The following is a 26,121-nucleotide window of genomic DNA, read 5'->3' on the forward strand; positions in this document are numbered from 1 at the left end:
GCTACTTTGTAGAGCACAGAACTTCTCTATGTTCATGTGGCTAGCAGATTTGAAGCCTTGTAAATTTGTTTGCATTATGACTGTGTGCAGTAGATCAAAATAATAGGTTTTTAGTTTTACTGATGAAGAATACTGAGTTGCAGAAATGGCATGCAAAAGATGTGGATGTGGCTTCTGGTATCTTCTCAGTCATGCTGCCTTTGTATCAAACCATTCCTTTTCAGTAGTAACCAGCTTTTGAAATGTAGAAAGCAGCACACTTTATGTGTATCCTTGAAATTCAGTAGTCACTTTTCACAGTAATGCAAACCAAACAGTATCTATCACTGATACCAGCATACATGCAAGGTCTGAGCTAGAAGATGTTTTTAGTTTCCTGGTGCATGCTATGTCAGTAGTTTCATCAAATTGAATTACTTGAAGGATCAAATGCTTTGAAAATTGCTAAGTGGAACACCTATTGCACTGTTAAAGCTTCTTCTGAACTTTAGGCTTTGCCATTGGAAAAAACTGCTTCACTTAGAGACTGGAATAGAAATCTATCTGGTAACTTTGATGGAGCTAAGTAGGGTACAAAACTGCCTGACTAAGTAGTGTCTCTGGGACTGTTGTATAAGAACTATAAATCCCTTCCTATTCTTGTACACTTTTCCAAAATAGGTAATGGATAATCAGGATGTGTGTTTCCTGTGCTGTTTGTCAGGTGAAATCCTGAGGGGTGCTGAGCACCTTGAATAGGTTTCCTGGAACAATTTAATGTACTACTGGAATGAGAGGAGATATGTGAGGAAGCAAGGAGGCTTTTCAAGAAAATTCTCTCAGCTGGTACCAATGATAGAGAATTATTACAGTGATCCACTGAGCCTAGAACCACTCAGCTTCCCCTTCCATCTCAAAGAAGAAGCAAACTTTACTTATCCTTACACGTGCTACCCCTTATGTGTGTATGTGTGCATATATTAATAAATATATAATTTTTTTTTAATCCATACCTTAGTTTATACGGCCTTGCAGTTATATATTCATGTGCAATGTTTCATTTCATAAGGGTTGTTTTTCTAGCCTCCTAACCAGGGCAGAAAGTCTCTCTTCAGCTTTGTTGCTGTTTCTGTCTTGTTGCTATTGTGTCTTATTGTTTTATGGCTACCACTGTTAGAGGAAATTACAGCATGTTAGAATCCTTACATCCTGGAAGCGTTATCTTAGTTCAGAATGGCCTTCCCTTTGTATGTAGGCTGAGATTTGTGGAATTTTGTTTTGAAATTAGGGAGGTTGTATTCTACTCCTTTGACATTTGAGATCCTTCTACTTGCCTGTTGTTTGGGGAGGTGGCCAGCCTGCAGTAACTTCAGTGACTTCACACAAAACTTTAGTGCCTAAACTATTTAATTGCAAGAAAAGTTGGAAGAATAGCATCCATGTTAAATATGCAAAATGGTGGTCTGCATACTGCTGAAAAGATGCCTGTATTTGTGTAGTTATGGTCAAGGTTGCAGGGATGTTTCCCTGTTCTGCCTTTTTCCCTGGTTTTGTGCAATGTGTTAGTAGCACTGCATGCCCATCTTCTCTCTTAATTATCAGATTAATGTTTCTTTCCTGCAGCCTTGTTCTTTTTCCAGCCATGTTCTTTCTTCATCTGACCAAGAGCTGGTTTATTCTCTCTCTCATAGTCACTCTTTTAGGGGTATTCTCAGTGGCCACAATGCTTCCCAATGCTTGTTAAAACTTTCAAGCACTTCTTCTTTTGTCTTTTTTCTTGTGATCAGCATTAAACTAATTATCAAATGTGGAATCACACAGGAGCTTTTCTCCTGCATCAGACTGACAAGGACTGCTGGAATAAGTAAAGGGCTTGTTCACATCCAAGTTTACCAAACAAAGTCCCCCCTATTTCAAGGACTTAGGATAATGGTTACGCCCTTGTTCTAAGCAGCTTTCTTCCACTAGTGTATAGTTTTTTTGGCTGCATAGTTTTCATGCAGCATATTGAGAAGTTCTGTAGCAGATGCTTGTGCTGTCATCAACTGTGTTTAGTGGGGAGTGTCAACTTGCTGTTTGTTGTGCTAAGTTCTAGCCCTTACCTTTTTGTATAAAGGCTGTATTTAGATTTAATGGATGGAAACAAGAACCAGACAGCTGGGTGAAGAAGGTTGCTGCCCGTCTTTGAATGGATTTGGCCAGTCCACTGTGATAGAATTGATGTGATACTGAAAGACTTACCTAGGATGGAGAGAAGATGGAGTAAGTTGTTTGAATGGATTTGAGTAATTAATGAAGGAATAAGCATCTCTTAGATTTATTCATGTTAGCCATAGAAATAGACCCCTTTGTACATACAGGAAAAAGCAAGATACATATGTAGATCCTTGTATTTGTTTCCCGAGGTTTTTCTTTTTTTCTTCATTCTGATTCTTGTGCTTAGCATAGAGGATGAAGTGGTAGGTGACACTCTTGTGTCCTGTCCCTGCAGAATAAATAGGATGCTATTGCTCTGAAGGGATATGTGGTATGACTTGACCACCGCTGTGCAAAAGAGCATTTCTTCAAGCTATCATTCCTACATGTTGGTAGCCTTAATGCGTAAGCAAACTGATATTCTGTCATTCTACTGAGACTCCAGTTGTTTTCTGTTGATCTAAAGCCTGCTTGAGGGATTTGATACTTGACAGAGAGGCAGAATTTCTTTGTTCATTTTAGCTGTTTTGAAATGGGCATATGTTTTGGCATCAACATAGTTGGCAGCAGAAGGTTTGACATTCAAATTGCTGCTTTTATTTTTTCTTTAAGGAACATCATTACTATGTTTCAGCAGGAATGTTTGAAAATGCTGCCTGCAGTGATCTGAGATCACTCAGATATGGGATAGAGATGAGGTCTTATGTTGGCAGCAGTAGTAATGCTAATTTGTATTAGTCTCCAGAACATTCTAGAACTTGCCAAGCTCTGTGATTTTAATATGATCTCTCCAGAATATTTATTTTATAAAAATATATGAGATACATATATTATGTAAAGTTGGAGCTTGAGTTTAGCAGCAATTTGTCAAAGAAGTTAAACATTCAAGTCTTGAATGGATCATCAGCACCTATGTATCTTCACTGTAATAATAGGATCAGTTTTGAAGCAGAGTGCAAAAATGTAGCACTTGATGGGACTGAACTTTTTCCCCTCTTCATTTTAAGCTACAGGAAAGCATTTAGATGATAGCAATTTCTTGTATTAATACTTACATTGAATGCAACACATGTTTGTGATGGGAAAAGTAGGCCTTATAAATTTGGTATCTTTTATGACAAGGTTACTCCCCTAGTTGCAGTAAATGGTATAACAGCCAGTTGCTAGCATGTTCCTGTGGGCAGATTTAAGGCCTGTTTTTATGAGCGACTTGGGCAAAAAGATGAGTGGACATTGAGTATGTTTACAGGTAATGCTAAATTAGGGGGTGCTGTTGACTCTCTTGAGGGTAAGAATGCCTGCAGAAAGATATTGATAAATTACTGTGCTAGGCAATTTAAAAAGTGCAAGTGCTAAATTGTGCACTTGGGATGGGGCAATCTTCTATTATAAATACATTGCAGGACAAATGGTTGGAGTGCAGCCCTGCAGAGAGTGGTGTGTGATGTTCTGTTGATAGCAAGCTCAGTACGAGTTAATGCCTATGGCAGCCAGCCAAAAGGGCCAACCATATTTTGGGGTGCATTAAGCATGGTATAGCTATCTGGTCAAAAGAGATTGTCCCACTCTACTCTGTGCTTGTGTGGCTTGACCTTGAGTACTGTGTTCAGTTTTTGGTGTCACAATTTAAGGACACCTTAACTACTAAAGGGTGTCCAAAGGAGAGCTATGAAGATGGTGAGGAGGGCAAGATGTATGAGAAGCGACTGGGGTTGCTTGGTTTGTTCAGCCCATAGAATACAAGGCTGAGGGGAGGACCCATGGTGACTGAAGTTCCGCACGGGGAATGGAAGGTAGCACTAAGCTCTGCTCGCTCTGTCAGTGACTGGGCCTGAGGGAACATCACGGAGCTGTGTCAGGGGAGAGCTGAGTTGGGTATTAGACTGTAAGCAGGCAGTGGAACAGGGTCCCCAGCAAAGTTGTCATGAGCACAACTCTATTGCTATTAAAGAAGTTTGCAGTGGTTTAATGTGGGTTGCAATGTGTGGAGTTGGGTATTGGACTTGATCTGTACTCCTTTCTTCTCTTAGAGCACTTCTATTTATGAGATGTAATTTATCTCAACAGTGTTAGGAACAGCTAGAAAACTTCAGTTTATTTCTTTTTGGAAATTGGTAAACACATGAAGATCCCATTGTTTGATGGGTAGACAGAAGTCTTGGTCTTAAGTGCCACCTTATACTTAGATTATGGTATTTTATTTTTTTAATAATGCTTGATAAGAATCTAGAGTTGAAAAGTGGCAAGTAACTTGAACTTTTTGGATGGCAACAGTCTCAGCCTGCAGTATTCTTACTTAAAACAGATGGCAGTAGATAAACAGACATGGAAGAACATGAACGCCCACAGCAGGAAAACAATGCACGGAACACATAGATCATCTCTATACTGTAATGGAAAGCAATGGGTGGGTTTGTACACTATAGTTACTTGGCACTGTTGTTTAGGACATTTAAAATTGGTTGATCAGCCACCAAAGCAACACAGGCTTTAAGAAGATTTTGTTTATGACTATTAAGTGACCAAATCACCTGAAGAGCTGCAGAAAAACTTGAGATGAAGCCAGCAAATAAATCCTACTGGTAGTGGTGGAAAAAAAGGGATAAATATAAATTAAATAGCTGTATGATGGAGGGTTTCTTGACACCTAGAATGGATCTTTCCAAATCAAAGCACTGATTGAATATAGTAAGAATTCAGGCAGTGTTTGTGGCCATGATGTGCCTTTCCCGTTATCCTTGAGGATGTTAGTAGGAACTGGTAGTGTTGGAAATTCAAAATCAGAATGACACAGACTGATTGAGATTGAAAGGGACCTCTGGAGGCCATCTGGTCCAACGCCCCTGCTCAAGCAAGGCCAACTAGAGCAGGTGGCCCAGGGTCTTGTCCAGATGGCTTTTGAATATCTCCAAGGAGGAAGACTACAACTTCTCTGGGCAACCTGTGCCATTGCTCAGTCACCCGCACAGTAAAGATGTGCTTCCTGATGTTCAGACAAAACCTCCTGTGTTTCAGCTTGTGCCTATTGCCTCTCATCCTGTCACTGGACATCACTGAAAAGAGCCCAGCTCCAACTTCCTTGCACCTTCCCTTCAGGTATTTATATACATTAATGTGGATATTAATTACTTCTCTAAAGAATCAAGTGTTAAGTAATGTTTTTGATTATGTATGACGTGAAGCTCTTGAACTAGTCCCTTGTTTGAAGGAAGGAATATGGTATAGCTTATTTAATTGATTGCATTCTTTCTTCATAAATTGTATATAATTCCTACCTTTTTTTCTTTGCGTCTTATTACACAGAGTATTATAATCACTTTCTTCTTGATCTCAGCTGTGAAACTTCAAGGTTCTTCAATAGACTCCATAAGAGTCTGCCTATGTGAAGGAGTTCCTAAAATAAAATTCTTTATTTTCTTCTTCTTAGGTCAAACTCTTGTCCCTTCTAAATAATTCTGACAGTAGCACAAGAAGCTGCATAGTGTTTATATATATATATATATATATATGTATATATGTAGAGTGTGTATATATATATAGAAAGAGTATACAGGATATATATATAAGCTATATATATATATATATATATCCTTTCTCGGTCCCATTCAAATATAGGTGTGTGCATAAAGGAGAATGCAAAATTAAAGAAGCATGGTTATAGTTTCTTGTCTTTTCTGAGTGAGAAAGACTAAGTAGTCCATATATCTTTTCTTAAGCATGGACATATACTTATTTTTCTCTTAAATGCAAAAGATAGTCCATAGTGACCCAAAAGAGGCTTTTACATGTAGTACTGAAATAAATTCCTCTGACAAGGCATTTGTAAAATTTTAAATGCTTAAAATACATATCTAGAATATTAAGTGGGTTCTTCTCTTTCCCTTGTGATTAGTGTTTGCTTCCATGTATGTGAATAAGGTTACAAATTTTGTTTCCTCTCAATCTCATTCATAACATCCCAGCAGTGCAAAGGTTTTTTGGTAAAAATCAGAATTAGGTTCATACTCTGTTTGTAAACGAACAACAAATTAATCTAGGTACAAGACTTCCTTAGCAGTAGATTGCCAAAGCCTCCTCATGAATATTTTTATGCATCCCTCTGAATCTTATTCTGTCTTCCTCTCCCCTCAGTTAATGTATTGCCAGAACATTTCACCCTCCCACATATTCTTCCTTCCAGGTCAGTGCTGTATGGCATAAAGTGAACAAATGTGTGTAGTCTTGACAATCTTTGTATGACACTTTACTTTGTCACCTTCCCACTTTTCAAGCTGTTGCCATTCATGACTATATTCTTTCCTACCATTCCTGGAGTCAGTAATTCTGAGTAGCATTATGTTTCAGAAGGAACTTTGTTCTTAAATCTTATGAGCTTGACTCTTAGCCTTCATAATGTCTTGGGTTGGAAGAGACCTTAATCTAGTTCCAATCCTTCTGCCATGGACAGGAACACCTCCCGCTAGACCAGGTTGCTGAAAGCTACATCCAACCCAACCTCAAACACTTCCAGAGTTGGATCCACAACTTCTCTGGGCAACCTGTTTCAGTGCCTCACCACTCTCATAGTGAAGAATTTCTTCCTCGTATCTAATCTAAATATGTCCTCTTTCAGTTTAAAGCCATTACCCCATTGTCCTATCACTACACTCGTGAGTCATTCCCCAGCTTTCCTGTCAGCCCTGCTTTGGTATGGGAAGGTTATTATGATGTCTACCCAGAGACCTCTCTTTTCTAGACTGAACCTACTAGCCATAATTTAATCCTATTAAAATGATTTTGACTAATAGTTTGATATTACTTGCTTTTAAACATATGTTTTGTGGTTTTGCTGATTTTTTTTTTTTTTGTAGTTTTGCATCTTGATGTGGTTTTTCACAAATATATTTCCATATGTCTACTGTTTTTCTTAATTCCTTGGAATTTCTCTGTCTTCCTTCATAGAAATCTTCCTTAGTGTGAATTAATAAATAAATAAAAGAATAAATTAAGTAACATTGCAAGTATATTCTTTTTGGTCTGCTGAGGACTTCACAGATCTATAATGTCTTAGGCCTATATTGTTATGCAACAATTTTTTTCCCCCATAGAGTTATCTTACTTAGTTACACATTCTATTTCAGACATTACTTTCTGCAGTTTCATTTATCTCTCAGAAGCTGATCTCTTTTGTCTTTGATTTTTCCATGTGAGTTTACTAGGAAAACAAGATGTCCTCATTTTTATCTGCCTCTATCTTGAACTAAACATGCTTTCCAGTGTAGTTGAACAGTTGCTTCTCTTAGAACAGTGCTTCTCCCTTCATCCCTCTCCCTGGTACACAAGCATATAAGTAGTTGTATCTAGCTGCATCTAATTTTGTTCACTATGAAAGAACGAAGCAATGGTTGGATTTCTTTTCTTAAATAGGCAATTTTTCTTTCATTTCTCAACAGTTGGTCATTGTCTGTTGCATAGACTTATTCTAAGTTGTGTTCTTATTTGGTTTTTTTTGTTTGTTTGTTTGCTGCAGTTGTCTTGTTTTTGTCCATTTTACTTTGTGTTCATGGTTTCTGATAATTCTGAAAATACTTACAAATAACTAAAATACCATAAACCGTAAGTTTATGTAACTGGATCAGAACCTTTATTTTCCTTTCTGAAAAAACCTCAGTTTTCCTTTTTTAGGTATCTGAAACACATTAGATGCTGCAGAGGATCCATGAAAATTGGGTTTTCATTTTGTTTTTGTGGTAGGTTTTCACTGTATGTATTTCCCCCTTGTTTCAGAGTATGCCGTATCTATCAAGCTGAGCTTTCACCACTGCACTGCATTGTGATGTGGACTGCAAATGCCATTTAGGACAAGGCAGTGACTTTCAGTAGAGTTGACAAACCCTTTGTGTCTGCACTTTGAGTGAAGTTTTCAGAATGGCAAAATCACTTACCTGCCAATGAAGCATTGTAGGCACTTCTAGAAATGCTGTCTTTCTTCCCCCCTTGCAGAGACAAGGAAACTCTTACACATTATAACTAGCACATGGCAGTAATTTAGATGTGGCTGTGTTGATGGGACACCATGCAGACAGTCATTTCTCCTGCTTTTCTTTCAAGTAGTCATTTTCCCATTTGGATATGAGAATGCCATTCTATACAAACAGTGGATTTTATGGTCTTTTGGATCCACAGGTGCTGGTGTGAAGTCAAGTACTTGCTAACCTTGTTACTGTTCCTGTGCAGGTAATCTGTAGGTAGATGTGTTCAAAATTCTAGTCATGAGACTTGCAACATTGCCACTGTTCAGTTACTGTTAATTTTTTCCTCTTGACGTGACTATACATGTCCTTTCATTTACTTCTGAACATCCCATGCTGTTAGCTTGCTTTCGGAGTTGCACAGCAAGGTCCTTCCATTCACTTTAGACAAAATTATTTTTAAATGCGTTCAACATGTGTATGTCCTTTTTCTTTTAAGTTATCAGGGCTATGTATTGTCATTTACTTTCTTGTTGTACTTTGAGGCTGTTGCAGAAAAGAGAAAACATCATTCTTTTCGTTAACATGTAATCAGTACTTCCTGCCGTTTCATTTTTCTTCATTTTCTCTCCTTCTATGTGTTCTTTTTGGCTCATATTTTACATTACTTAGTTAGTACTTTACATTACTCTTCCCTTTGTTTATTTTAATGTCTTTCTTCTGTTTTCTGACTTTGATGTAGTCTTATAAAGCCATTTTACTTTTTTCACACATGGATGCATAGGCCCAATTTCTGCTTCCAACCAAGCTTGTTAATGATTTCGTGGAGTGCTTCCAATGCTACATACAGGAAAAAGGCTGAGGTGGGACAAATGTGTACATATAGTCATGCTTTGGTTATTGGGTATTCTGAGAGAAAAACTCTCTTCCTCTTTTGTTCTCCAGTCTTAACACCCAGACATCGTGTTGTTGCAGCAACACTGTCAGGTGTCCATCAGGTTGGCACGCCAGCTCAAGGCCTGAGTAGATGCAAAAATGCTTATAGGACTTGATTAACATCTAAGACAGCTTTGCACCAAAGTACACACAGAGCACTTTGGAGTACCAGCCTACACTTCCAGCAGAAATAGAGTAGGTGCACACATAGAAGTGCTTTGCCAGTTTTAGGCAATACTGCTGTGTTCTTTGTTAAAAATCACTGTACTGTTGCTTCTTGGCTGTTTTTGTTTTGTTTTTTTCTTTTTTTATTTGCCTCCCTAGCACTTTCTTCAGTTGCTGCTTTTGAAAATAAAAAATAAATATCGCAAGGCCTACACTGCCTGGTCTGTTAATTGCTCACTGTCCATTCTGTTGCTGTGTGCTAAAAGGCATGGTTGTAAAAAACTAAAGGAAGTGTTTCTCTCCCATACCTTCACTCATTTTGGAGTGAGCATGTGCAGTGTGGTTCAGTGCTTGGTGAAGTTAGTGGGAAATCTGCCATGCCTTTAGTCAGCTTTGAAATTTGAATTAAGTCTTCCTGATGAAGCCGAGTTGCACATCCATGCTAAGAGAGCTGTCTAACAGGCTGCTTCTGAGAAACCAACAGAAGGTCTATATATCTGTTAATACTGGTGTTAATCTTCAGGAAATGCTAAATCTTCCACATCAGAAGTATTGCAAAATAATGAATGCTTTTGCAAGGCAAAAGGGAAAGAATATACAGGCAGAGCCAGGGACCTGTGTCCCACCATCGTTTAAGACTCTCTGTAAAAGCTCTTCAGTTGACTTTCTTCTGTAAATTTCATAACTACCTTTGTAAAAGAGCAATCCACTAAACACTGTAATGTGTAGCAATTTTGAACCCACATTGAAGTAGAGTTAAGAATTCTTGCACACTAGAGGTAGAATTTGCTTTTCGCTATTCTGGATGACAAGGAGAGCTACCTTGTACTTGTGAATAGTCATATATTCCTTCAGTTTTCACATACCGGATTCCATAGAAGTATGTAAACCATAGAATCATAGAATGGCCTGGGTTGAAAATGATCATCTAATTTCAACCCCCTTGCTATGTGCAGGGTCGCCAACCAGCAGAGCAGGCTGCCCAGAGCCACATCCAGCCTGGCCTTGAATGCCTCCAGGGATGGGGCATCCACAGCCTCCTTGGGCAACCTGTTCCAGTGTGTCACCACCCTCTGTGGGAAAAACTTCCTCCCAATATCTAACCTAAACCTCCCCTGTCTCAGTTTAAAATCATTCCCCCTTGTCCTATCTCTGCAGTCTCTGCAGACTCTGCAGACTCTGCAGTCTCGTAAATAGCCATTCCCCCTCCTGTTTATAAGCTCTCTTCAAGTACTGGAAGGCCACAATGAGGTCTCCCGGCAGCCTTCTCTTCTCCAAGCTGAACAATCCCAGTTCCCTCAACCTTTCTTCATGGGAGAGGTGCTCCAGCCTTCTGATCATCTCAGTGCCCTCCTCTGACCCGCTCCAAGAGCTCTACATCCTCCCTGTATTGGGGGCTCCAGGCCTGGACGCAGTGCTGCAGATGGGGCCTCACAGGAGCCGAGTAGAGGGGGACAATCACCTCCCTCTCCCTGCTGACCTCCCCTTTTTTAATGCAGCCCAGAACACAGTTGGCTTTCTGGGCTGCAAGCACACACTGTTGGCTCATGTCCAGCTTCTCATCCGCCAGGACCCCCTTCTCTGCAGGGCTGCTCTCAAGGAGATCTTCCCCCAGTTTGTGTAAATGCTTATTTGCAAGCTGAAAGCTGGAATAATAGACACCAGACATCTTTTTTTAAACCTGCAGTTTTCTTTGGAGTAGACATCGCTGAGGCCTTGGGTGGGAACACTGATGATGTGGTGGAAGTTTTTGATGCCTTTGTGGAGCAGAATGTAAATTACTAACTAGATCTTAATCTCGTGGGGAGCCTGCTTCAAACAAAGGGGAAAAGAAAAGCTTGATATTTGAGTGGGTGGAGCTCACTGTGAGCCCTCCATGGTGGGGAAACCTGCTGTAGAAGTGGTGAAAACAAAACATGATAAAAGTTGTATTGTAATCCAGCCTCTGTTCATGAGGCTTGGATAGGAAAGACAAAAAGGTATTTCATTTAAAAGAATCTTTCATGTTTGCTTTTGTTTTTGTTGTTCACCTGGAGATGAAGCTCAGGGAGCTTGGAGACATTCATTTCTAGCTTGTGCTTTGTTGGTGTGTTTGGATTTTCTGTTGCTGCTGGTTTGTTATTTGTTTCTCAGGCATGTATGAACTAAACTCTGTTTTGTGATAATTAATAAAAACAGTGAGCATTTTGCTCATCTGAAGACAAATGGAGGAGTCCCCACGCTGAGTGCTGTATAGGACTGTTTGCCTTTTGTTTCTTCTTACTAATTGGTTATAATGGATGGTGTGTGTATATATATAGATACACATATGAGAATTCCTACATATCTAGCCTCAGGGAATTAAGCTTTGGAAAATGAGGTACCCATCAAAGCAGGAGTTGGCTCATACAGTTTGTTTCCCAACTTCTTTTCTTTTTCTCTCTTCTTTTCTTCCTTCCTCCAAAAAGCTTAAGAAAAGTCTTTTGTGTTCTTTTCAGGAAAGTTACACTGAAATTCATCTGCTTTCATTTGTGCCATTCATGGGCAGCTGTGGGTTATATAGGACAAAGGAAATGAATTCCTAACCTCTACATTCAAGCACTGTATTGAGAAAGGTTCAGCACACACCCTGTCCTTTTTTGTAGGGTCCAACTGCAGTATTACAACTTCTAGTTTCAGTACTGAGTTATCTCTGGGCTGTATTTTTTCCACATGCCATTGAAACGGTATGATAGAGTTTACTTGGTTTTAGAAGGGATGTGTCTGTACAGATGTATCCATAGGAAGAGGTCTTTTTCTTAGTTTAGCAAAAGTTAGTAACTTTTGTGGAAATGTGGCTTAGAAGTTCTCTTTACTGGAATCTGTGATTAAATATGTTTTAATTTTTTAATGATGACTTGATTTCAAACATCCTGAACTGACAGTACTTGAATTTACTTTTTGTGAAGATGTCTTAAAATGTGACAAAGTAAAATTTTATCATTTTGTGAGTTAACTTTTAATGTCTCTTAAATAATTCCATGAATGAGTAGGGATGAGTATCAATTTATTTTTTTAATATTTTTTTTCCGTTTTGGGTAGGATACTCAAATGTACCCTATGCCAGATCTTCATCTAGTATTAACTGGCATAAAATATTCAAGTGGATCCAGACAGATAGATGCGTGAAATGCCTAAACACTCAGCCGTACAATTAGTATGGTTTACTTCCACAAATGAAAAAGTCTTAAAGGAAGACTTCTTTTTAGACTACTTTTAAGTTAAAGCTGTCATTTCTTCTCCCTCCTTCTCCAATCAGATCTGAAAAACATAATTTATACTGATCACCTTTCATACAGTAGAATTCACATTAGATTAGGAGAAGTGCTACACCTCTGCTTCTTAACCACTTTAGAAAGTTGTCAGTGGATTTCAGTATGTTGGTCAAACACTTGTAAAAGTCAGTTGGTACTGAGAAGACCTTTTCAAATTTGCTGATCCACAACTTTTCTCTGTTTCTCTGCAGACTCTTCATACTCGGAGCCTCCTGATGTTCAACAGCAGTTGAACCACTACCAGTCTGCAGCATTAGCCAGGAACAACAACGTCAGCCCAATCCCACTTTCAGGGAGTGCTGCAGGAATGGAAAAAACGGAAGCCATCCTTAACTGTGAATTTTGTGAATTCTCCTCGGGTTACATACAGAGCATTCGGCGTCACTACCGTGACAAGCATGGAGGGAAAAAACTTTTCAAGTGCAAAGATTGTTCCTTTTATACAGGCTTTAAGTAAGTACTGTGGAAAACAGATAAACTGAACTCACAAGGGTGTTTTAGCTCTTGAAAAGACTTCTGAGATTTTTGAGAGCTGGCTGTAGCAGCAGAACATGGCCACTGCTGACCAGAGAGAGGAACATAGGAAATGCCAGGCCAGATCACAGCAGCATCCATGTAATCCATTTTCCTCTCTCCTACAACAGCCAGTACCATCTGCTGCAGATGAAAGCATTGCAGCAGCTTTTCCTTGCTGGAAGAGATGGAACAGGTAGTGCTTTTCTAACATAAGCAGTTAGAGGTTTTTCCTTATCCTCAAGTATGAAAGTATATTCTACAAAAATAAAGTCATTTCCTGGATGCATAGGATAAGTAAGGGAGATAGGGAGATGGAAGAAATTACATAACCTTTCTCCCTTCTGAAGAAACTTCTCTCATGTGATTTTATTTCTTCTACTAGAGTGCTAGAATGCACTCTCCAGAGTTACTGATAACATAGAAAGGCACTTCAGCAAGTTCAATTAGATGTTGCAGAATTTAAAATCTCAGCTGTCTTTGTGTGTGTGTGTGAGCTACTGTTCTCTAAGGAAAAACGTCTTATGCACCTATGCTCTTCACCATTTCCTCTGATGTGCTGGACCCTTGTGCTTATATCTCCAAGTTAGAATTTGAGGTCTCAGATATATCAACTTCTTAAGAGACTAGTGACAATATATAGCATGATTGGATACAGGAATAAAATGTTGAACAAAATGTTGAGCACAAACCTTCTCTCAGCAAGTGAATCCACACAAGAGCAACTTCTAGCTAATGCATCTGTAGCCTTTGTTGCTTCAGACCCTACCTGCCTCAGTGATACTGTTTGCTGCTTATGCTTTATGTACTGATTGCTATCTATCTTTGAGATTGCCAATGATCAACTCAATTCCGTATGCTCACATCTTGTGCATTTTCCCAAGATGAAATAAAATTCTCTTAAATCAAGTGCCAATTAAATACTCTCATACTTACAAAAAAGTTGTATTCTTTCATGTGGTGTCTCAAACATGGCAAGGATTATGTCTTCTTTTGAAAGTGTACCGTGTTTTCTCTCTTAAAAACAAGGGCAGAAAAGCCCTTACAAAGCCCCTCTTCAAATCACTGTGGAAACCTGAATGCACTGAGGTTAGCAGGAGTACACCTGTACAATTCAGACATCACTGGATTGTGCCTGGAGCTGCTTGTGTTAGTAAATTATTTCATGCTCAAACTGACAAGCAGAACTTCAGTGTGGCAAACTCTCCACTCTCTCTTTACCCCTATTCTAAGCAAAAAAAACTGACCACTTTCCCCAAGTTCACAGACATCTCTCATTTCAGTAGTTGAGCTAGCAGTCAGGTAAGTGTATATTATTTTCCTTTGTATGGAGGAGGAGTTACATGCCTCTTCCAACTTTTAAGTATGCAGCTAAGGTAATGTCAGCATGAGATTTTTTGTTCAGAAGTGCTGTATTCATTCATTCTTCTGCCTTAATAAGTGGAGTATTCTTAGTCTTGGATTTTCAAGTCCTCATGTCTGATGCTTTAAAACAGATCACCCGAGCTCATGTGTGTTTCATTTCCCGAGTCCAAACATGTTAGCTGTTTTGGGAGTTATCTTACAAAGATAGAGGTGACTAAGGATAAAAATCTGTATTCACTTCTGTAAGTTCAGAACTGTTAATAGATTTTATTCAAGTTACTAAAAGTTGAATGCACAGAATATTTCCACTTGAAGATAAATAATGAGCATGAAAGATGGGGATTCTTTTGTTATCTTAACTACAGCAATGTGAGCTATAGAGCAACCCAAGCAAATGAACGTCTTGTCAGAATGTGTGTCAGTTATTTGAGGATACAAGCCTGCAAATACTCATGTGTTACTCATGTGAGTAGCCCTGCTGAAATGCCAAGTGGCACTATGAAGACAAGGCAGAGAGATATCTGTACTGTTTTACACAACACTTCCCTTATAGAGCTGTGACACCTCATCGTTCACGGCACAACTCTTCTGACTTCTCCCATCTCTCTCTCGTATTTCACAGATCTGCTTTTACTATGCACGTGGAAGCTGGGCATTCTGCAGTTCCTGAGGAAGGACCCAAAGACCTTCGCTGTCCTCTTTGCCTATATCACACCAAATACAAACGCAACATGATTGACCATATAGTTCTGCACAGAGGTAATGTGTGTCCTTTATGTGCCTGCCTGATGAGAGAAATGCTGAACAATGCCCTTGTTTTTCAGATTGGTTTCATTAAATTTTCTCCTCTCTACATATGCACAAGTATGTTAAATCAGCCATCAGCCATTCCATATCTTTTGTTCATTTCTGAGTGTACATCTTACTAGTTTCCTGTAGAGTTCAAAGTCAAGTGGTGCTGAAACAGGGCAGATTTAACCTCTCTAGAGAAAGAACTTAAAAACAATTTTAACAGTCTTCAAGCACCCACTTACTGAGAGTAGCAGTAATATGCAGCTTTGATCTAAGCCAAAATTGTTTCCTGCTTTTGTCTTTGTTATTGTATAGTCCTTGCTATCATAAACTGTGGAGAACACTGTATCAACTAGCTATCAAGTCTGCAGAATATCTCCTGATTGCTTGTTTGAATTTTTTCTCTTCATGATGTGTTTTATTGTTCTTAGGATCAAACCAAGAATTATCTTATTTTCATTTTTCTTTAAGACTTCAGTTCCTTCTTCTCTTCTCCCTTCTTCTTTCAACCTAGCTAAAAGTGGGATTTCTATACTATATTAACTACAGGCTTCCTAACTCAAAAGAGACAGCTATTTGGGCTCTGTGGACTGGGATTCCTGCCCATAGCTATCACATTTGATGCTTGTAGATGGTCTATTGGCTGCCAAAATCCTAATCCATGTGGTGGGATGGCATTCTGCCTGCTTGCAGGTTGGGCAGAGTTTCACAGTCGGATACTGGTGGTGTACAAACACAAGTTTTGCATGCCATCTTTTGCTGGAGGAGATCCTGGTGTGACAAGTGCTAATGTAATTCCTTGTAACATACAATTTCCCAGTATTGGTTACTTAAAGTCCTTCTTGTACCAAAAGAGTGATGTTGGCAGACTTGATGCAAATTTCTGTCTGTTAGCAGGGCCCTTGTGAGGAAATATCTGGGAAAAAGTGACCTGCCAGTGATTCAAAATGCACATTACAAAGTTGCTTTGTTTGGTTGTAAAAGTTTGTCAGATGCATTTACTTCCTGTCTTTGAAGGTGTTGTAGTGTCAGATTTTGCCCAGCTTCAGGACATACTCCAGAATTAACTCACTTCAGAAGAGAAGAGGGTTTAGTTAATCCCTGTGCAGTGTGCACTGCGGTTTCAAGTGATGTCAAGGTGTGTCTGGTTTGTTACTTGCCAGAGCACCAGTGAGCGCTGCTTTTTAAAATATAGATAGAGTGAAAAGCTGATGGACTTAGGAGAGTTCCCATCAAACGTAGACTTTACACTGGGAGTTTCTTGTTGCACAAGTAGAAGAGCACTTCATGAGCTTAAGAAGCTGTGCTGCCCTTACAGAGGTGTTTCTGATCACTTGCAGGAAGTTGTTTACCTCCTGAGTGACACCAGATCTGTTCTTTTGTTTAGCTTCTGCTTCATTTGCACAAACCAGCCTTGAGTCCTTGTGCTGCTGAAACAACTGGTAGCAAATGACATGATTATACACCAACTAGTGCACTGGAAGAGGTAAATCAATAAAATAACTTTTAATAAAAATGGGAGTTTAGCTGGTAGAGAATCTATTGAAGGAAGCACAAGGATCTTATTAGGCATCAAGAGTTATGGTAGTAAAGTAAGTATGGTCATCCTTTAAAGTTCTTTTCAGTGCACGTATCCAGATTAAAAACAAAACAAAAAATAACCTTTTAGTTGTGTTTGTTGCTTGGAATGTGAAGCAGATGATTTTGACAAGATTTAACATGCACTGTTAAATCCCCCTCATTAGAGAGAGGCTGAGAGATGTTGAATGCAGCATGAGATACCTTTCCTCTTTTATTGGTTTTATATTTATAAAACAAGTATAGTCCTGAGCTGTGGTCATAAAGAGTTGATTTTTTAGGTAGATGGAGTAGTGCAGCGTGTAAAATCAAGAGTGGAAGATTCAGTCCATTTCATATTTAATTTTTGTCCAGTGTAAAAAGGCACATTTACAGAGCTGTAACTCTTACATTCTTTCCAAATTGTTGCATCTAAAGTCCTTGATGAAGTAATGTGTGTTTAAAATTGAAAGTATATGTATCTCTTAATTAGTAGCTGTGGAATTTGGCTTGTATAGGGCTAAAGAATTATAAGCTGTAAGGCTGAATGGTGTGTAAGAATTACACAAGGAATTTGCTTCTTGTTAAGGATGTGGGGAAACAGAATACGTCCAGAAGTCTTTCTGCAGGTGTAACCTATTCTGTTCAATCTGTTCTTTATCAATGTAAATGCTGTTCAATGTCCTCTCTATAGGCATATGTGGAGCACAGGCTCCTTACCTTTTGGCAGGCTGTATCAAGGGATTGATACAGCTGGAAGGCTTGGTCCTCTGCTGTGCAGTCATGTGAAGAGATAGAGTATGGTTAGGCAAGCACAGGGACCTTCTATGGAGAAGAAAGTGAAATCTTGCTCCACAGCCAGCAGAGCAGCTTAGCTTTGACTGAGTCTGGACATACAGTTCAGTTTCATTATCCCTTTTGGTACCATTCTCATCACACATTTTGAAACACACTAATACTTCTTCAGGTCTGATGCAACTTACCGAGATCACTATTATGTCTACTTTAAAGTCCTTGGGGTTTTCTATTTTCTTCTTTTTGAGATCATTTTACTCTCTTGCTGGTACAAATAGGGATTTTTTTTTCCTTCCATTTAAACGAAATCTCATCCATTTCTATTGACTAGTAAATTCAAGACAAAAAATGTGAAATTTTCAAATTACTCTACCTCCCCCAAGGCTTTGTTGCTAAATATCCTGTTTCCATACACATGGTTGTTTCTGCTATTATACCTTGTGTACACATCTTCACTCATACATACCCCAGTGCTCTGCTTGGTTTTGGCTTATGGAACACAAAATGCTATATGTTAAGTGACTGTAACTTTGATTTACATTGATTATGGGCAAAAATATCTATGGACAAACACCTGACATAACCAAATAATTTGTAGGACTGTTTGTACTTGGTCTATGTTTAAGGAAAGGAATTGAGTAGTGTATGGTATGGTGTGTTGTTGAGTAAAGATTTTTCCTTATAACAAAGGACTGATAAAGCCATTGTCTTTCTCAATGTCTTTGCGGAAAAAAATATGTGTATTCTCTGATCTGCTCTGGAATTAACCTGAATATTTCTGTCTAAGATTGAGTTTCTTAAACTGAGATTATGCTGTTCAGATGTTTATTTTCTTATTTTTATTCTTTTTTCCTTGTACTTATTGCTACAGTTCCACAATCATGGCATCTTTTTTTAATGAGGCATAGTGGACTGGAGTCCCTTTTTAGACATTGTTGAAGTCTGAAGAAGTTGACATCTGTAAAACAAACAAAAAAAACCCTAGATCTTTCAATTTGTGTAAGAACCTTTATGGTGTGTTGGAATTTTGCCAGTTGTTCACATATGATAAATGCATTCTGAATGAGTAATTAAATACAAACAACTTTATAAAGGCAAACCAGGCCTTATAAAATGTGAAATTCTGGGTCGAAATGAGTCTGTAAGTTCCAAGTCATTTCTTGGAGGAAACTTACTACGAAACTTACTTTACTCATGTAAAACTTGTAAATTATCCCCTAAAATCCTTCAGGCTATAATTGATGTTTACTTTTATCTTGTTTTTTTTTTTCTTTTATGTTACTGTGCTCCCTTTCATTTGATGAGCGTATGTGTGATTGTCTGTGAGATAATAGGTTTCCCTGATGTGAGTTAGGAGATCCTGCATTGCTCCACAGTGGTAGATAAAATGTTTTTGTTTAAATCTGTGCCATATGCTAGAGGAAAGGAGAATTTTCAGAAATTTTAGGGTTTTTTTCTTTCATTGGAATACTTAACTTGGCTTTTTCACTTTCGAAACTGCATGCTTTGCATCCGTGAGGAAGTCCAAAAGCATACAGTGGCAAGAGCCTTCTAAAAAAAATTTGTGACCACAGAATCACAACTTTAAATTCTGTCGTCTTTTAGGCTATTTTCCCTTCCCTGCTTACCACACTGAAAGGGCACAATTCAGCATCTGTGTAGCTAGAGATGTTAGTGTAGAACCACAAGTCTTCAGCATTTTTCAAAGACATAGCTTTGGGAAGAGCTTTACTTTTTGAAGTGGCCAAAGAGGAGGCCATGAGGTAGGAAATCTTCAGTGTTCAGGGAGAAACTGAGGAAGATGGAGTATTTTGAGAGCTGTGGAACAGGTCTTGTAGCGGTGGTTGTGTGCGGACTGGCTAAAGATGAGAGAATAGCAGAGCTTCTGCGCCCTTCCTGAAAAGCCATAAAGCAATCTGTGTTTCTTTAGTTGTCTTTGGAAGTGATGTTACCTACCTTATTAAAGGGAATGGATCGTTGGCTCAGATCTGTACAAGGATTGCTCCTTACCCTTCACATTAACTGAGTTTCTGGCCTATGTTTTTTTGCTCATTTGTTTGAATCTGTTGTTCAGCATGACCTGTATGAGAAGGATCCTCCTGTAATCTGCAGTCCGTAAGGTATAGCAGCACTAAAGTTCAATGTTAATTAAAAAGGCCAGTTGAGTAACAGAAGCCCATAATTGGTCCTTAAAGGATTTTCTGGCGACCTATTGCTGAAAGGTTAAGTTTGGGATTTCCTTTCTGCACACAGCTTGAGAAACACAGTGGAAGGGTGTTATACACATCCGATTCTTACTCTGTAAAAAGATTGAAATTAATTACTGCTTTGTTAAATGTCTGTATTTTATCTGAGAGGCAAAGAGTTTAGAAACTCAGTGAGAGCATTTGCAGTACATGCCTATGTCCTCGACCTGAACTGTGGGATGCGTGACATGACGTATGTCTAGATTTTGAGCCTAAGCTTTCTGAAAGTTATGGGTGTTTTGGGAGATTCTGCTGCTGGCTGGACTGCATGGCCTCTTCTGGGAGAAGGTACTGCCTTACTTGCCTCCTCAGTCACCAGTGAGCAGCTTTGAATATGACATTGAGAATACCAGCTCTGATTTTTACAGCACTCTGCGCCTTCCATTTCTATTAGATTTCTAGCAGCCACTTCTGGCTGTGGTCACGTGCTGAACCAAAATGGTCTGTTGATTTGGCTGATTTATATCTGCTTTTGAATTCCCAAGCTCTGCATCTTGGCTCACAGATGGAGTCTCATTCACCCCCAGATCTCCAATCCTATCATTGTTAACCCAAAGAGCAGTTGCATTTGTAGCATTGAAGGATTAGCTCTGTTGTTGCAGAGAGGTTATTTTGTTTTTTTTCTGTGCCTGGTAGTCCAGTTTGGTTCTCACTCCTATGCAGGCAGACTTGCATATCCATAAAGGAGGTTCTGGTCCTTGTGTGGGTGGTAGTTTCCACGCTGTTGACACATGCTGATACTTTGTAAAATTTGTTAAGTGAACCTTATCCTGTTCCTACAGAAGAGCGGGTCGTTCCCATTGAAGTCTGCCGCTCCAAACTATCAAAGTACTTGCAGGGAGTTGTTTTCCGCTGTGATAAGTGTACCTTTACCTGCTCCAGTGATGAGAGCTTGCAGCAGCACATAGAGAAGCACAATGAACTGAAACCTTACAAATGCCAACTCTGCTACTTTGAGACCAAACACACAGAGGAACTGGATGCTCACCTTCGAGATGAGCACAAGGTAAGGTTCAAGTAGTTTCATTTTGTAACAATCTCCATGTAAATGCTGCATTTATGGTACTTGCAAGTACCCTAAATTACTCTGTATGCTCTGATTAGCCAACCTGCTTTCCTTCCATCCATCTGAAAACTAATTTCACATAGAACTTAAACTCCTGTTTTCTACTATTCCTTTTTTTTTTTTTTTTCCCCCTCAGAAATTCAAAATTGAGGGTTTCTGAAATGTTTAGGATGATCAGAATTGGCAGACTATTTTATGCAGAACGTGATCATCTGGAAAAGGCACTTGTTAATGTTATTTTATTTAAAGTGAAAACAAACAAACAAACAAAAACCATTATGAAACAATATTAAGGCTGTAATTCAGCCTGTCTAAAAGGCAGGAGATTCCAAATAAAAGATTGCTCTAGCAACTTCAGCAGCATGTCATGCCATGCACATTTTAATAACAAAAAGGGCAATGCATCTCTATTTATATTTAACAAGGGAAAGATAAATAAATATAACCAGGTCCTAGCTTAAGACTGCTTTGGTGTTTTTGCGGAGCTCAGTCTCTGGGAATCGGTTACAAGGCCTTCCGGAGACTCCTGTTAGCTTTGAATTTCTGTATCTGTAGCTGAGATACTTCAGTTCTAGAACTGAGATGTGTTTTGGAGTACTTATCAGAGTATTTTCTTATCACAGGTCCAGAGAGGCAACTGTTTGCCTCTATCTGTTAGAGGCAGTCTCCTAAAATTCCCACCCAAGTCTTCAGTAAAGCTCACTCCGACTTCTTTGACTGAACAACACTTTTCTGATCACCAAACATATTTATGCTGACAGTATTAGCAGATAAGAAGTCCCAACAAAACTCTACACACTGAAAAAAAGAAAAAAGAAAAAAAAAAAAAAAGAAATATTGTAGAAGCAAACTCTGTAAACTTAGGTTAGCCCGCTAATGTAGTTGCCCACTTCTTCGTTATTCTTTGAGAATCTTCTGCAATTCACATGGTATGTGAGATGCTCTGAATCTTCTAATCTTGCTGTATGCAGGAGGCATTAATCCTCATGCTTTTGTCAGTGGTCAGCCTGGGAAGATTATTCCCATACCTAGTTTTCTCCTCCAGTTTGGACCTACAGTAATACTCCCAGTAGTGTAGGATATTTTTTTACCATCTCTCTTTGTAATTTATATCTTACTAAATTGTGTCTATGCTCAGTGCTTAGATACACAACTGATATATTGTGCCTTAAAGAGTTCCTGTGCATGAGGGAGTTGAATTAAGCGTCCTGCATATGGTCTTGTCTGTTTAAGAGTGCATGGGTAACAAGTCAAGTCAGAGAGCCTCATCCTGGCTGTATGAAGTGGCTAAGAACCTATTACCTGTACTCTGCTGCATTTAGGATGGTTGCTATTTGGAGATACACTACAGTTTAATTCACATGCTCCTTTGGTTCTTTCACATTTCGTTTTCTGTAGAAACATTTAAGTTAGCCAGTGGGGGTTGATATTTCATTCAGTATCTTGCAGGGTGTGCTGTACTGCACTCATTCCTCTCTCTCTATCCTCTCTGCCTCTGTGGCTCAGTGCCTGTGCTGCTGGAGGGCTGTGTTTTTGCATGAAAGATGAATCCAAATTCCCAGCAGTGATCAACGAGCTCAGAGGGCGCTTGTCATCCAACAAGTATTAGCTGTGGTATCCTGGTCGTGCTCCCACAGTCTGCCTTCACTGTAAATCTGGACTGTTCCTCTGCTTTTTCTGGTGTATGTGCAGGAGTTCCTGACTTCTGTGCCCTAAGCTGTTGCTTTCATGCTGCTGCCCTGATCTGTTTAGTAGCTGCTGCATTTCACCCTTGGCTTAGCTGAGTTTGACTGCTGGATTAAGTGCTCCCATTATAGCCTATATATCAGTTTGCAAAGCACTTTGCAGCCGTTTGTAATGAGAATTAATCTGTTATTAATGAGTGAAAGTGTATGTGGCATGAAGCAGCCATGTGCTTAGTAAAGGACCCGTTCTTTCATGCGTGAAGCTGAATGAATCATTTTTCTTCAGTGCGGATGTGCAGTGGCAGTATTTGATACAGTAGTTGAATGGTCCAGTTAGAATACAACTTAAAGGGTTTTGCATTTCCTGGACTTTTTTTTTACCTTGAGTACCTTAAAACCAGGAAGAAATTAGGAGAATTTACTGAATTCCATTAATTTTTGAATATCAAAATGGGAAATACTGATTAAATGGTGAAAAAGCGATCACAGAAAATAAATGTCTGTTAGATTGATGGAGTCTGCATGTCACCTCTGGCTCAGCAGGCTTTGGGGTGTGCTGCATTTCATTTTGACATATGTGTATTTTTTTCTGAGTAGCTTATGGTTATGCTAATGGCTGACAAAAGTGTTTCTGTCAAAGGTGAGTCGTAATTTTGAGCTGGTTGGACGGGTTAACTTGGATCAGTTGGAACAAATGAAGGGGAAAACAGAGAGCTCCAGCAGTGATGATGAAGAAAAAGAAGAAGAGTTAAGCCCCAAGACTGAGGAGAGAGGTCAGTACAGTTTTTTTCTTTTTTTTCTTTCTTTTTTTTTTTTTCTGTTTCTTCACAGTGACATGCTGCAGAAGTCCCACCAAGCAAGGTCAGCTGTTCACTCTACTCTACATTCTTTTAGACTCATGCAGGCATGCCAGCAGGAGCAGAATGCAGCTTTTGTGAAAAGACACCACCAATCCTGGGGAAATCTTATGTTTCTAATCCTTATCACACAGTTTTCTGACTGTTAAGAAAATACATTTCTTAATGACTGTTAAGAAAACACAAATAGGATCTTTGCCTTATCTGCCCATGCAGATAACAGGTGAATGTCTTGATGCTATTCAACCTAATATTTTAGTCGTCTGTCAGATTTTCTGTGTTGGTAAGCAGTTTTTAGCTTCACCCTTGTCACTGTTCAAGCAGGGGACAAAGAGGTCATGCCCAAACTTTTTAGTTGGCTATTATTAACTCTCAGTCCAGCATTCCTTCCTTGTCAGAGAGTCATTCTTGTTGTAGGTGTTGCAGTTGGTGGCTCTAGAACTATGGTAGAACCATGCCCAAACTATTCCATTGTGTTTCTTAAGTATGAGCCTAAGTTTGTGTCAGTAATTAATTTCACAGACTTCAGCAAGGCTGGGTCATGTTCTTATTAATGAACAAATTTTGATCAAAGTTATGAAAAAGAAAGTCCTCCTGTAAATCAAACTATGTTGTCTTTCTCCTCTCCAATGTGAAAACTAGCTTACTGCAAGAATTTGGTCTAAATCGTTGTCTAGTCTGCTCTGATATTCAGTTTATCAGTTAAATGCAGTAAAAAAAAATGTTTACAACTCTTAAATGAGCCCTGTCATGCCTGAGTGTTGGGTTCCTGGGATGCCTTACCCTACTGGTGCTGATAACTGTAGTTAGGCAAGTATCTACATACTTCATTAAAAATATCCCAAGATGTTTGCCTTTTTCCTCCAGAATTTTCAGCTATCAGTAGAAGATTCATTTTTAATTCAGGACTAATTCACAAAAGAACAGATGTCTCCCCAAGTCCTCTGTACCTTGAAGACTAAAGTTTATAAATTTAAAGGATGATTTCAGAACAAGAGGGGCTTAGATCATTTCACGTTTTTAATAGCCAGACCCCAGTGCCTTGGCTTTTGTTTAGTGTGCCTACAAAATCAGTTCAGTCTGTGCTTATCACTGGCACTTCACTTCAAGTTTAGTTAATGATAGCTTTTATTTAAATGAGAAAAGAAGGTAGTTGGATAGGAAACCGTTTAAATTTTAATGTAGAGTATCCTTTACAAAAGTCTTAGATAGCAACAGTAGAGGAATCAAGCGATCTGCTAAAGAGATAGGCATTTCAAAGTTCTTGGATATTAAGTTGTTAGGAAACACACTAGGTCTCTTCAGATAGTGTTTAAATCCTCTGAGCTTCCTGGCTGGAATGCTGCCTGAATAATGCCTTGACTGCAGGACCACCCCCCTTCCTCTGAGTTGCAGTTGTAGTGTGCTGATTAATGTTTTGTATAGACCCACAGCTAGCAAGGGATGAAGAGTCGTGCTGTCCTTGTGAGAATTACTTTAGCATTACGTCCAAGCGCAGGTGCTGAGTGACCTTGGAAACTGGAGTATTCAGAGCAAAGGAAAGAAGGTGCTGTCTGACAAGCCTTGCACATCCATGTAAATGGGAGGGAGGGAGACAGCCCAAGGTGAAGTTCCTTGTTAAAATTATCTCTGTGATACTTGATTTTGTGACATTTGTTGTGCAAAACATAAAAATATTACCTTGTACACTGGAGCTGTACATTCACAGGGAAAAGAGATGAGTTATCTCTGTGTTTCGTGTGAACAATAGTTAAGCAAGTGTCTTTAACAATTCTATTTTCATTTATTTTTTCACATTTTGGTGTATTTCTTGACAGTGACTTGTATGTGATCATTTATTTAAAAAAAAAAAAAAAAAAAAGCGTATTTTCTGGCTTGTTGCACAGGTGTTCTTTTCTGACCAGACCATAGAAGCAATGTTTAATACGTGTTAATTTGCCTCCCTTGAATCCATACCACTTGCATTGCAACATACTACAGTAGATAGAAAATGCAGGAAACATTTATGCCAACTGCAAGAAGTTGTATTTGCTTCTCAAGATGAGGATTATCACTTTAAGGTTCAAGATACAAAGTACACTTTTAAAAATGTCCTGGTGAGATAGGTGAAGGTGTGGTTGGATGCAGAGTTGTATGCTGACGTCTTCTCCCAGTGGATTTACAGAAGTTACTTCTACCCTAGAAAATTTTGCTTTGTTAGCAGAAGACCAGACCTGGGCTTTTAAATATTGCCTGTCACCATGGCTAATGGTGTCACAGCTTTCAAACCATATCAAACTATGTAATCTCATATTCCACTTGGGTGCTTTTGACAATCGTAATCTTTGTGGAGTTAGCAGGAAGTGTGATTTGCTGAGAGTGTCAATTTGTGTCCCTGAGAATCTGGAAAGAAATGCTGTCTGAACCCTCTGAAGCCTGTGACTTTGGCAGAACTAGGATTTCTTTCCATAAGTCAAAAGAGCAGCCTAGCTTCTCCACTTCAACTTCAGGCTGGTATGCGAAGCTCTGAAGGTGCAAGGAAGAGAGTGTTGCTTTCGGGCAGTGGACCAAAGAAGGACTACTGCCCACGTGATCCTGCAGAGATGGGTATGTCCTGTCAGCAGCAGATGAACAGCTGTGTAGATGGGAAGGGAAAAGAGTATTTGGCTGCTGGTGAAGGACAGCAAAAAATACAGTGAGCTGGGGTGAAGCTCCCCAGCTTCACTGTCCCGCGGCAGAGGTGGGA

The 26,121-nt window shown here is 39.1% G+C and overlaps 1 protein-coding gene across 6 annotated transcripts in view; it reads left to right on the forward strand.

Moving 5' to 3' along the window:
• The window catches only part of ZNF462 (zinc finger protein 462), a 90,180-nt gene that overhangs the window by 60,758 nt on the left and 3,301 nt on the right, over positions 1-26,121 (forward strand). For 4 of the 6 annotated variants that reach the window (XM_052700658.1, XM_052700664.1, XM_052700660.1 and 1 more), the window contains exons 8-12: positions 5,191-5,271; positions 12,712-12,973; positions 15,021-15,157; positions 20,571-20,794; positions 23,180-23,312. In XM_052700658.1, coding sequence (XP_052556618.1) covers positions 5,191-5,271; positions 12,712-12,973; positions 15,021-15,157; positions 20,571-20,794; positions 23,180-23,312 — 837 coding nt within the window. The remainder of the gene's footprint in view (positions 1-5,190; positions 5,272-12,711; positions 12,974-15,020; positions 15,158-20,570; positions 20,795-23,179; positions 23,313-26,121) is intronic. The other 2 variants (XM_052700662.1, XM_052700661.1) reach the window with 1 other exon arrangement.

The sequence above is a fragment of the Tympanuchus pallidicinctus genome, unplaced genomic scaffold (assembly GCF_026119805.1).
Source record: "Tympanuchus pallidicinctus isolate F22 unplaced genomic scaffold, pur_lepc_1.0 scaffold4, whole genome shotgun sequence".
Classification (NCBI taxonomy): Eukaryota; Metazoa; Chordata; class Aves; order Galliformes; family Phasianidae; genus Tympanuchus; species Tympanuchus pallidicinctus.